Source organism: Zea mays, chromosome 1, assembly GCF_902167145.1.
Source record: "Zea mays cultivar B73 chromosome 1, Zm-B73-REFERENCE-NAM-5.0, whole genome shotgun sequence".
NCBI classification, from domain to species: domain Eukaryota; kingdom Viridiplantae; phylum Streptophyta; class Magnoliopsida; order Poales; family Poaceae; genus Zea; species Zea mays.
Window position 1 is genome coordinate 199,036,389 of NC_050096.1, and position 13,797 is coordinate 199,050,185.

A 13,797-nucleotide genomic window follows, 5' to 3' on the forward strand; every position below is an offset into this window, starting at 1 on the left:
AAGAAGCCTGAAAGTCCACCGCCGACCGGTGGAATGAGCACAGCGGCCGAGACCCTGGCGGACCAGCGGCAGCAACCACTGCGTGCGGCTCCCTCTCCAAAGCAGAGAGAAAAGCGACGGGTGGATGGATGGATGGAGTGGGGGGAGTAGCGGCGATGGCTTCTCGTCGTCGTTGGCGGCGTCGTGGCATCCTCCATGGCGTCGTGGGCCAGTGGCTCCACGGTGATGGACTGGGCCAGTCCCGAGGTGGCCGAGATGCAGCGCGGCGATGGCTTCTCGCTGCTGATCTATGCCTGGAAGAGCTAACACCGGCGACACCATAGTTCTGATCAACTAGCGGTGACGGTAATTTTTCTCTGGACTGTTGTAGTTTGCAGTGTTCTTGTGCAGTTAAAGCCTGGAGATATTGAATTGACCTTGAATTACAGTAGTGCCATTGCTAAGTGGAACGAACGATTAGTGTGATTTGTTTCGTTACTAGAACAATTTTCTTCCCTGGATTAGCATTAATGACTGAAATGAACCCAACACCAAATATATTTTGCTACAATCTAGGGCAATGGGTCAGGATATTTTGAGCAGCTTGGAATCAGTCCACCGTAGCGATCAACGTCAACAACTCCAGTATCTTATTATGTGTTTCTCTTGTGTCACCTGCTCAAAAGAGAATCTATCCGTCATTCAATTAGTTGTTGCTGCAGTGGTTGTTCTCCTAATTGTCTTTGACATTAATCATAGATGTTAGATCCTAAGGATCGGTGGTTACGATCGCGACGTCTACGTTCACATTCACGGAAAGACACTTTTCAGTTCAGTTTGTGATCAATGGCTTGTTTTTTTAGTTGTTGAGTGCCACTCAAAACAATAATCTGTTGTTCGGAAATTCGGATGGTAGGGCTGCAACTTGGACAATTGCTCACTTGTTTGAGGGAGTCCGTCAAGTGAATGGCAGATCTACGTAGTACATTACATTATGTAGAGGAAAACTTGTGTTCCCCACTCAGACCTGTTTGTTTACCCTCTAGATTATATAATTTAACTTAAATAAGTTGAAAGATAAACAAACAACACTGCTTATTAGGTGAATTATATAATTTAGATACCTAGATTATAATAATTTATAAACAGCTCATTAGGTGATTGTATAATCCATAAGATAGATTATCTAATCCTATAGGCAAACAAACAGGACCTCAGTTTCACTTCAGTTTTGACTGCAACTGGTTGCGACCAATTTTGGTCATGCCCCATTGATTTACCGAGCGATCAAATATGTGTCTGCCTTGTTATCTTGTTCCCCAACATACTACGTTTATGATATTCATGCATTGTCAATTCTCATGATAATACGAATGGGCATTAAGCCATTGATTCAATTATGCGACAATAGTTTATTGGAAACAAATATGACACGCGCTCATGCCTAACATGGAGTGTTTTTGGTTCATTATCATTCTTTTTAGTTGCTAAGATGCTGTGGTTTTATGCAACTTGAGTACTAAGTTTTTTCTTTCTTCTTTTGCATAACGATGCATCATACAAACAAATTGATTGGGTAGTCTTCGAATATATGGGAAAAATTGATAAGATGCTAATTAGAGGAATTTTAGATTTTTTCTATGAATCCTGACTTATTTGCCTTTAAATCCAGCTTGAACTTATCTCTACAGTTCTCTCATATGGATATATCAGTTATATGTATTGAGTTGTCGCCTCTTAGTTTACCATCTTCGTAGTTGCAAGTTCTGGAAATTTGCCCCTACCATTCATTTTTCTTCTTTTGGTGTTAGGTGTTATTATATAATAAAATGTGTGATGTTCTAAATTTTTATACAGCTTAAACTTTTATGCAGGAATTAAATTATTCTCAATTTTAGACAATGAGTTCCATTGATCCCAACATGATTCAACAAGTAAATGTTTCCTTAGCACCGTGACTACTATATTCAGTCATAACTCTTATTCTGGTGACATAATGTAGGGCATTCAAGCTGCGCAAGAACGTGCTTGGAAAAATTTAGAGCAACACTACTTTAAGGTGGAGGAAGTATATTTTCACGTATTTCAAACTGTACATTGTACACTAGATAGTCAAAAGCTAGAAGACGTTGGTTATCATGCTTGTCTTGCTCATATGCTCCTAATGTTTGACTACGTTGGATTTAGATCAATATCATTCTTCTTGCTCATTTTGGTTATACTGGAAGCAAATATAAATAGAGCTTCCAAACTTTCGTGTGATGTGCGGGTCCGAATAATTGAGCGATTAATATGCATATGAAGTGGCCAATAAAATTTGATGCTTCAATAATTGAGCTGGATCCGAAACGACCATGACTAAATCTACACAAGACAGGTAACCAAGGTTGTGTTTGGTTTATTTGCTAAAAAGTACCTTTGCTGCTAAAAATTTGGAAAGCAACTAAATGTGTGGATCCCGAAGTTGCTCTTTTAGAAGAACTATTTTCTCATAACTATCATAGTATTATATGTTCCCGTTGCAACGCACGAGCACTCACCTAGTGTGTATATATATATAGCTAGCGGCATGATGGAAGAACCGGGCGCGCGGGAGGCAATGATTGCGTGGCCACTGTGTTGCCCGCTGTCCGCGTTCCGCCATTGGTGGCCACGCAATCCTAATCCCAATCCATAGCTGCGGTCCGCGCCTGGACGGACGGACGTCGGACGGACCAATACGTACGTAGTACTCCCCTCGCCCGTCATTGGGCGCCCGCTGGCCCGGACGGACGGACCCTCGCCCAAAACTCAAAGCAACCCGAAAGGGGAAAGGAAAGGAAATACATGCGCGCCCGACATGGGAGGCGTCCGCACCACACGTTGACGATGCTGCCTGTACTGTACGTATCCGCGGGGGCGCTGTTGCAAGATCCTTATCCGATCCGTCGGTCTCTGCCTGCCGGCTGCCGGCTGCCGGTGAACTGGTGCAACGCCCAAGGCCAGCAGCTGCTGGGGATAGTGTGGTATGGGAACGGTATGGATGGAGAGTCGCCAGACACACGCGCGCGCGCGTGCGGCCACGCCCATACCTTGGGTGGTAGTGGTACGGTGGTACCGTACGCCCGCCCAGCGCCGGCACGTACGCTCCCGGCGGCCGGTAGTAGCGGAGCCGGCGGCGCCATGCACGGACGCGGTGGTCACCCGCGCTAGCGCTGCCGCCCACCCAATAATCCCAGCGAATCCCGGCGTGGATGCGCCCGGCGCACCCGGACGGAAGGGTGGATTCGATACAGTACGGGCGTGCAGGGACAGGGAGGGAGAGAGCTCAGAGAGGACCATGTTAGAAATTACCCGTGCTTAGGATCGTTTCCTAAGTCCCTAGAATACCAATCCGTGTCTAAAATACCTCGATGATGAGTAGATCTATTCTACTGAGGGGTATAGATTAACATACCGTCGTTGTTGTTCCTAGCCATCATTGCGGCGGCGTCTTGCAGCGAAGACCCGCCTCCTCCTTCTTGTCGATCTCCCTGCTGGTGTCGAGTAGATTGGTTCCCGTCGTTGATCGGCGGTGGATCAGCTCCTCCAATGTTGCCTGCAGGGGGAATCTCAGATCCCGATGGGATAACGGGGATCTGAGACATAGTCACAGCGATTCCAGTCACTCCGAGCGCCTAGGGGATCGGTTCCTCTCAAAGTGTCGATTAGGGTTTGTGGTCGAGTGATTAGCGTTGGCTAAACCCGTCGGTCCCCTTAATCTATTTATATGGCGTCGTGTGACCGGGGGCTGCAACCAACGGTTAGGATAGCCCCCCCGATCAGGGGCGCGGTTAGACGGTTAGGATTAACCCTACCCCGGTTACTGTTAACCGGCTAGTGTAGAGGACACATCCTAACAGACCATGCATGGCGGCAAGTGGCCCACTACTACTATTACCACAGTGCCTCTCTCCTTCTGAAATGAGGTGGTGATGGAGGTGAACTCTGACCCCCGCGCGCCGGCCGGCCGGATCCGTCGGTCAGGTCAGGGTCAGGGTACGTACGTCTCGCGTCCGTCCAATCCCGCGCCCACGTCGTCCCTCGTCCCAGCCGACGATGGAATGGCGACGCAGTGCAGAGCCCAGTCCAGGCGGTGCCTGCGTCGCGCGCTGTCCTCCTCGTGCCGGCCGTACGGGGGGTGTCGTTGTCGCAACGACAGGACGTACGCGTACGCGTCCGAGAGGCGGCCGGTCACGGACGGACCTGGGCCCGTATCCAATATCCAACCGTTCTCGAGAGCCGGACCCAACGACCATGCATCACGCTCACGCATGTGCCGTCGCCCGCGCTCGCGCGTCCGTCGCAAACACCAAACGTCACGTGGCGCGCGGGCAGGCGCAGGCAGGCAGGCAGGGATGAGGCGCCCGAGAGAGAGAGAGGGAGAAAGGCCTGCGAATGCGAGCCCTTCCAAGCCGTGCGGTGCGTGCGTGACTCCACCATGCATCTCGTCGCCATACGCGATTAAACAAACAGACACATCCTGCATCGGTTTTGAAATGCGGAGCAGATCATACACCATGCAGCCCCGCACCGCATCCGCACATGGTTGCCTGACGACGACGACGACGACCGTTCCTGTCCCGGCCTCTGCTCGCTCTCTGCTCTGGCGTTTTTCTTTTTTACCGCTCAGGCTGGCCACACCAATCAAGCGGTCGTCTCGAGACATGGCATGGCATGGCAGCCAAAAAGGAACCGATCTCTAGGCAAAACGGCCGGTTCACGACAAAGACGGCCGCGCCGGCGCGCGCTCACCGGCACCGCTCACAAGGAATCAAAGCATGGCGATGCGATCGGCTGCATGCGTCGTCGCGCGCCAGACGCAGACGGCCCCGATCGGCTCCTGCGAATTCCTCGCCTCGGCCCGCCGTCGTCTCTCGGGAAGGACGGCGTACGGCGCTGCCAACGCCACCACACCGGCCCGGTCGCGCGCCCCCATGCACGCGCGGGCGCGGCCCTGTGCTGCCGGGACCGAGATGTGCGATGCATGTGGGCGCGTACGTACGTTGGTCGTTGGTCCCTCCTTCCGTCGTCCGTGGTTTCGTTTAGTTAATTAGCGCCCGCGGGATCTATCTAGCTATCCCGCCGGCCGCCATGCATGCATGCATGCATGTGACTTGCTATGAGCCGCCGACGACAGCCACGCTTGGTTCTATCACCGAAAGCTGCGTGTCCCGCAGGGTAGTTACGGTGCAAGTTGATTAGTGGTTAAGGTGCAAGTTGACGCGTGGTTTTCTCTCTCTCTCTCTATGCACCAGCCAATCAGCCATCGGCCATCACTGAGCTGAGACATGCACTGTCTAGTCTAACTAGCCATGCTGCGCGCTGCTGCTGCGGCGCGCTGGCCGGGTCGGTTAATTTTTCTTTTGCTTGCCCAAGGCCTGGACGGACGCGATTAGCCAGGGCCTCTCCGTTTACTGCTGGACCTTTAATTTAATCTACCAGAGCGCTTTGTAGCTATAGGTGTAGATAGGCACGTACGTACACGTTTTTTATTTTGGTTACAGGATGGAACAAACCGGTCAGAAATACAGTTAAGCACGTGCGCGCGCGGGGGTTATAGACCGGCCGGCCCCTGACGTGGTGCACTACCTGCCTCTGCCTGTCAGATCGATGGATGGTGCGCTGGGCATGGGCGCATGGCTGGCTTCAGCAAGCACACAAAGGACATGAGGCATGCAGAGACAGGGTCGGCTAGGGCGCTAGTCTGCTGGGGCAATAAAATGAGGGGAGGCGGGAGCCGTGGCTCTCTCACTTTTGGGCCAACACACACGGGCCAGACTGTAGAGGAGAGACACAGATCACGTCCTCGAGTTGGGTGGCGCGACCTGCTGCGGCTGGCCCACTTGGCCCATCGCCCGGACCAAACTGGGGGGCTCCATCCCGGATCTCCACGGGCCTACACTGCCCAGCCCCGCTGTCCGGATTCCGTCCCAACTCCCAACACGCGAAACGTACGGTTGCTTCAAGTGGGGAAAAAAATGCTACTGCTTACAAATGTATCGCTTTCCCTCCCTACTACTCCAATTCATTAGCAGCGCAGCAGCAGCATGCACAGACAGGGTACTGCCAAGTTGTATGAGAGAGAGAGAGAGAGAGAGAGAGAAACCCCTTTGGTTAGCTAGGTGACAGGCGACGAAGATCTTCTCTTGGTCACGGAAGGCGTCGCCAAGATTTTGCCAATTATGGGCGCGGGATTCGACGCCCCCCCACTCGCAAGAGCTCCTACATGCAGATCGAAACAAACGAACGAATCATCATCTATTGCCAAACCGAGCGCGGCTTGTATTCGGCTTTGCCAATTAATTTTGGTGAAACGTGTCAAGCTATTAGATTCATGTTTTAGAATCCGACGGTGACTGTATATTCTTTTTTAACAGTAGACGATGTGCACGCCCAAAACGAGACGTCGTCTACGGTGAGGCTTTTTGTCGCTTTTGGAGATTTTAATCTGTGCGTATATATAGACAACACAATGCGACACGTGCAGTACACTCTATTGATTAGGAGTGTGAGATTTTCTAGGTACCGCTCACTCTTTCAGCAGGCTGGGAGTGCTTATATGGATGAGTAGGGGTATGAGTGCGTGTGTGTGTGTACCTAGAAAACAAATTAATGGATTTATGTTACTGTACAAGGCTATACTTGCTGCATGTACCGGCCGGTTTTGGACATTCGGTGGATGAGACTCCAATTCGTCGTGGGCTTGGATTCCAGCCCGTCTAGAGCTACACGATCTACATGACTACATATGCTTTTATTTTTGTTTTCGCGCGATGTACACAGAAGTTGGCCCTTGGACCTTGGTCACTTCGCTTTTCGTTCTGCCTTTAGGCCGGTACACTTGCAAAGTTCCTTTTGTTTATGTTAGCGTCGCGACCAGGCTAGCTAGCTAGCTACCTACCTCTGCGTCGGTCTCGTGCGTGTGTGCCGAGTGCACGAGGACCAGCCATCGGCCGCGCGACGGCGTGCGGTGTGCTGCTGCTGCGACGAACCCGCGGCGACCACACCACACGTGGAATTTGGCACGCACCATGAGGGCCTCGCCTCGGTACCTTTGCTGCTGGCTCTACAGGGAGCACTCGACCGTTGCCATGCTGCCACGCGGCCGAGATTCTGTGACCTCAGCTCGTGACGACGGCGACGACGACACAGCAGAGCAGACACGATCTGATTCTGATCTGGGGGACTTTGGGCACCGGCGGCCGGCCGGCCTATGCAAAATATATCGTCGTCCCGTCTAGTGCATGTCACATTCGCGCACTCTACGTACCTGCATGCACTGACAAAAAAGTCGCCTTTTTGTTACCTATTACTACTACTAGGCTAGATATGGAAGATTGTAAATCTTCCCAGCCAGGTGGTGGTTGTTTATTTGTTCGCCTTCGCCTTCGCCTTCGCGTGGTGAATGTGGTTCGGCGCGCGCATTGCCCAGGAATCGGAGTCGAATCCTGAACGTGGAGCTGGCGGAAATGGGATAGCGCGTTGCCGACTCGCCGTTGGCGCTGCCTCCGCCTGCCTGCCTGCCGTATCGGTTCTGTATTTTTTTTCCTGTCTTTCAATGATCGACCATACAGCAGAGCAGGCTGAGCGCAGCTAGGGATGGCAACGGGGAATTCCCCGTCAGGGAATAGCTCCCCATCCCCGTCCCCGCGACGAAAAAACTTCCTCACGGGGATCCCCACAAACGCTTGCGGGGAACATTTCTTCTCCATCCCCGTTCCCCGCGGGGATAAATCCCCAACGAAGATCCTCATCCCCGTTTAAATTACAATTAAGACATACATACTTTGCTATTAATGTTAAATATTGTCACTTATACACATTGTCAGATATAAGAAATCATTATGCATTCATCAAAATAAACACATTTGTACAATTAGTGGTCTCTTGATAAGGTAATTATTTATTTTTGTCGTTAACTAGTACACAAAAACATAGTCATGTGCAAGTTTAACGGGTCCCCATCCCCGTTTACCCGTCGGGGGATAAATTTCTCTCGTTTATATCCCCGCGGGGGAAGTTTCTTCCCCATCCCCATCCCTTAATGGAGGAATTCCCCATGGGGAATCGAGGATCGGGTCCCCATTGCCATCTCTAAGCGCAGCTCTCAGCTTCTTGTCCGGCCATGCGTCGGTAGAATGATTCCAAGGCATGCCATGGATGGATGGATGGATGGATGGACGGACGTGGACTCGAATTGATGAACTGAACGTTCCTTTCGGTCACCGACTTTAAGACGGATAAACAGTTGACCCCACAGCGTGGTGACGTGGCCCAACCACGTACCCTCCCGCCATTCTGGATGAACCGCCGCGTGACGTGGCTCGCCTCGCGCCAATCAGTGACTCGTACGGCCGTACCTCCCCTTATCCATCCAACGCGTGGGAGACTGGGAGCCCACGTCCGGGGCCCGCCACGTCACAGGACAGGCAACAACAGGTCACCTGCCTACTAGCTAGCCGCTCTGCTGTGCCAAATGTCGAGAGACCCTGACGGTTGGCAGACCCTGACCGTTAGGCTGTCTCCAGCAGCGTCCCCTAAATTCTATCCCCTAAAAGAATATTCTCTGTCCTTTACAAAACACTCTGAAAAATTCTGTCCTCTATATATTCTCAGTCTCCAGCAACGTCCCCTAAATTCGGTCCCCTAAAGCTACAGTGTTAACAGATTCCCTTTTTCCATTTCTTTTTTTTGTTTTCTATGTTTTCTTCCCAATTCACGCTATACAAATGATGTGCAAAAATGTGTATTTATTAATTTTTGAATTAATAAATTCGAATTGTCAACATTAATTACTATTGGCTGTTATGTTGTGTGTAATTGTTGTCCATAAAACATCGCATAAAGATTCACCCTCCTCCAATTCCACACGGCAAATTACACATCTATCAACAATAATGATACATCAGAACTTTATATACAGAACCTAGATCATTACAAAACTATAAAACTTCAATTATTTGCACATACTGCTCCGTGTTGCCATCCTGAACATGTTGCAGCTTGTATGTTACTGAAGGTAAAGAAGCAAGTGTATCGGCAGAGAGACCTCTGTTTTCTGTGCCAACTACTTCACCCAATGCGACTAGCTCCTGATATCAACATAAGAACCATTAAAACATGGCATATTGGCATATTGATGTATGAAGTTTCAAATGAGGGGCTTGGAGAAGTAAGGATACGACAGCAAGCAATGTAACTTGCCTCATAAGAGTATTCATCTGGATCAACCTCTTGCCATGCCTCCTGGGTTTTCATAAGAGCATATAGAAGTTTAGGTTGTTCATCATTCGTTATAGTTTGACTGATTATAAACAAGTACGAAAGAAACTATGCCCAATATGTGAACAATGACATAAACTTCCCCAACATAGAAACAGTAGGAATAATTGGGAAATATGTCAATCATCCCTAGAGGACTGAGAACAGTAGTAGTATGTGACTAGTAATCTCAAAATTATAGGTGCTATATGTTGCTTCAGGATTTTATTGCTAGAAGGGAAGATAATTCAAGTTTAGTAAAGGAAACATAAAGGAAAACTCGATCGTAACTAAAACATTAAAAGTAGATATGACGCTTTATTTAGATCCTGAACTACAAATCTAACTGTGAGAAAAAATATGTTTATATTATTTACAATTGAAGCCAAAAAAGAAAAAATAAATGCAATCTAACTAAATAGCCTCAAATCCACACTAATCTTTGATGGAACAAAAACATCATGAAGAAAATTAGTGCACATATAGACAACACTTTAAATGGTCGAGATATAAAGACTACACATGTCCCCAGGACCACTTCCAAAGAGGCATTAGTCTAGTGTGGTTTTATTTACAATCAACATTTAAGCCAACACTCACACTGCAACGTCATTTCATTTTAAGTGAAATACAGGTAAAAAAGACAATGCAGACCCATAGAGTCTATACAATCAAAATACACCAGTTTAGAAAGAAAAAAAGTAGATGTGTTCCAGGTAGGAAATAACGTCAAGAATCTATCAAAGGAAAGTATTATGGTATCAATAACCAACAAGTCAAAATTATTTTAGCTGAACCAATAAACCATGGCACAAACCATACTGACTGTTATGAAACATCATGTATGTTCCCTTGATCAAAGAACAACTCCACTAGTTTGCGTGCACAGAAATTAACAAAGAGCAGACCAAGGCATTTTGTTTCTTATGAGGTCATTAATTGCAAATTCGAGTGATCTTCCCTAGCAACAAAGGTAAAATTCATCAACTAGATGCAATTGAGCTGGGGTTGGGGGCAATGAATCGTAGGTGCTCACAATCGCTGAGACCAGCGAGAGCTCCAGTTCCTCTTCGTAGTCCTCCTCTCCCTCTTCATCATATTCGTAGCTCCCTTCATCAGAGCTCCCGTAGTCGCTGCCCTCGCCACCGCCCCCGTTCATCCGAAGCAACATGTACGCCCGCTCCTGCACCGATCCGCATCACGGATTAATCGCGGGAGCAAGGAACCCTAGGAGTGGCCCCGAGGCTGCGAGATCTCGTCGTCGCTTACCTGCTCCTGCAGGACGCGGGCGAGGGCGAGGTAAGCTTCCTCTTGGCTGAGGGCCGTGAAGGGCCTCCTGGCCGCCTCGGCCGCACCGTCATCTGTGGCTTCGACAGCCACCGCGGTAGGTTGGGGCGGGTCAAGGCTAGGGTTCGAATCGAGGGCTCGGCCGGCGACGAAGCACGCCGGATCGAGAGCTCGGCCCCGGGAGATGCAGTTGCTAGCGCGCGGTAGGAGGAGGCGGAAGTTTCCTTGCGGCGGCTGGTGGATCCGTCGAGCGGATAGCGCACGCTGAAATGTCTCCACGTTTAGGGTCTCTGACACATCCTCTATAATTTAGAGGACGCTTTAGAGGGCCTTGTTGGAGGCGTAGAGGACCTGACCGTCCCCTACGTTTAGCGGACAGAAGCCTTTAGCGGCTCTTGTTGGAGAGAGCCTTAAAGAGCTATCCGTGAATGCTAGGAGACGTCCGACGCTACGACCTCCCGTGGACACTCAGAAGTCCTAGACAAAGACAACTATTACTAAAAATCCCCCGTATACATTCGGATTTTACATCCGTGCCTTACTAGGGATGGCAACGTGTCGGATTCGGATCGGATATTGAAAATATCCGCCCGCAGTAATATCCACGATCATAGATAATATCTGCCCGCGACTATACCCGCAGGTAGAAATTCATATCCATATCCATGACCATCGGGTTTCGGATATCCATCAGATATCCATCGGATATGACAAAGAACCATTTTCAGCAATTCAATAACATAATTAATCAAATTTCTTCCCAATTCACCATCATACACAACTTAAAATTTAAAAAAAATTAAACAAATATACATTCCCTTCAACAAGCAACATTCTCAACATGAAAACAAATACATGTCTACTTTTGGCCTTCAGTCTTTTGCCTTCTGGTTCTGATCGTAGTGTAGTGTTGAGCACTTGAGCTAGCGCTATAGTAGTTGTGTTTGAATTTTTTTAGTCAATGATAATAGAATCATGTTTATCCGGTGATCGGTGGAGGCTGGCCGTGGGCAGGGGGTGGTGGCGTCTGGTCGCTGGTAGGGGGCACGATGCTTGGATCCGGTGGCGCCCTGGCGGGATGGCGGCCAGGCTGGCAGGGCGCAGCTGTGTAAGGCGGCGCGCCGTGCGCCCTCGAGCGTCGACGCCTCGGCGGTGGGCTATTGTCTGCTGGCCGCCTGGGGGCTAGGCTGCTGGTGGCGAGGAGCTGGGAACGCGAGGTGCAAGTGCTCGACGGACGGCGGCTCGGCCACTCGGGGTTGCGGGTTGGCAGGTGGGATGCGTCCTGTGGGTTGGCCTGGGGGCTGGGGGTTGACCAAGAGTGAAAGACGACAGGGGATGAGGGTTGAGGGGATTAGGGTTTGGGCGTTAGGCTGATTGGTGCCTTGGTGGGCTGGCGGCTGGGCTCATTGGTGGGCTGGCGGTTTGTTCATTGGTGTCCATGTGTGGGCCGACAGTAATGGTTAATTTCGGATATCCAACGGATAACCCGTGGGTGAGGTTTATGAGAGCACCTAGAGGGGGGGGGTGAATAGGTGATCCTGTGAAACTTGAAAACTTAAGCACAAAACTTGGTTAATCTTTAGCACAATAATTGCCACGTGGCTAGATAGGAATCCTCAACAAAATACAATAACCAACAAAGATCAATCACAGAGATGACACGGTGGTTATCCCGTGGTTCGGCCAAGACCAACGCTTGCCTACTCCACGTTGTGGCGTCCTAACGGACGAGGGTTGCAATCAACCCCTCTCAAGCGGTCCAAAGACCCACTTGAATACCATGGTGTTTTGCTTTGCTTATCTTTATCCCACTTGCGAGGAATCTCCACAAATTGGAGTCTCTCGCCCTTACACTTAAAGTTCACAAAGAAGCACGGAGTAAGGGAGGGAAGCAACACACACAAATCCACAGCAAAATGCGCACACACACGGCCAAGAATCGAGCTCAAAAGACTATCTCAAAGTTCTCACTAGAACGGAGCTCGAATCACTGAGAATGACAAACGAATGCGCAAAGACTGAGTGTGGATGATCAAGAATGCTCTAAGGTTGCTTGGTGTGCTCCTCCATGCGCCTAGGGGTCCCTTTTATAGCCCCAAGGCAGCTAGGAGCCGTTGAGAGCAAATTTAGAAGGCCATCCTTGCCTTCTGTCGTCTGGCGCACCGGACAGTCCGGTGCACACCGGACACTGTCCGGTGCCAGATTTCTTTCCTTAAATGGCGAAGCCGACCGTTGGCAGATTTGGAGCCGTTGGCGCACCGGACATGTCCGGTGCACACCGGACAGTCCGGTGCCCCCTTCCGACCGTTGGCTTGGCCACGTGTCCCGCGCAGATCGCGCGGCCGACCGTTGGCTCGGCCGACCGATGGCTCACCGGACAGTCCGGTGCACACCGGACAGTCCGGTGAATTTTAGCCGTACGCCGTCGGCGAATTCCCGAGAGCGGCCACTTCGCTCGAGGCAGCCTGGCGCACCGGACACTGTCCGGTGCACCACCGGACAGTCCGGTGCCCCAGACCGAAACAGCCTTTTGGCTGTACACAGCCAACTCTTCTCGTTTCTTCTTCTTTCTGTTTCTGATACTTAGACAAGTATATTAGTACGCAAAACCAATGTACTAAGACTTAGAAACATACCTTTTCTCTTGATTTGCACTTTGTCCATCCATGGGCATAGATTCACATTTAAGCACTTGTGTTGGCACTCAATCACCAAAATACTTAGAAATGGCCCAAGGGCACATTTCCCTTTCAATCTCCCCCTTTTTGGTGATTTATGCCAACACAACATAAAGCAACTAGAACAAGTGCAATATCACTTCAAATAAAAACTCAAATTTATTTTGATTCTGATAGTCGCCTAGAGGGGGGGGGGGTGAATAGGGCGAAACTGAAATTTACAAATATAAACACAACTACAAGCTGGGTTAGCGTTAGAAATAAAGAACGAGTCCGCGAGAGAGGGCGCAAAACAAATCCCAAGCGAATGAACAAGTGAGACACGGAGATTTGTTTTACCGAGGTTCGGTTCTTGTTATCCCTGTCACTGTCACTTGATAATGGACATTTTGCAATAAAGTGACCGGGCTTACCACACTTGTAGCAAACTTTCTTGGAGCGGGACTTGTGGTCTTTCCCCCTCCTTTGCTTGAGGATTTGGCGGAAGCTCTTGATGACGAGCGCCATTTCCTCATTGTCGAGCTTGGAGGCATCGATTGGTTGTCTACTTGGTGTAGACTCCTCCTTCCTC

General features: G+C 49.8%; 1 protein-coding gene across 1 annotated transcript; it reads right to left on the bottom strand.

Annotated features, from left to right (window-relative positions):
* Nucleotides 1–8,788: 8,788 nt before the first annotated feature.
* On the bottom strand, nt 8,789–11,221 carry LOC103645175 (E3 ubiquitin ligase BIG BROTHER-related-like). The gene is made up of 6 exons (XM_020543164.1): nt 11,186–11,221; nt 10,531–10,812; nt 10,298–10,444; nt 9,205–9,246; nt 8,971–9,092; nt 8,789–8,885 (listed from the first exon to the last, which is right to left on the bottom strand). The coding sequence occupies exons 1-6, from the start codon at nt 11,219–11,221 to the stop codon at nt 8,789–8,791; spliced, it is 726 nt and encodes a 241-aa protein (XP_020398753.1).
* Between the last annotated feature and the right edge of the window lie 2,576 nt (nt 11,222–13,797).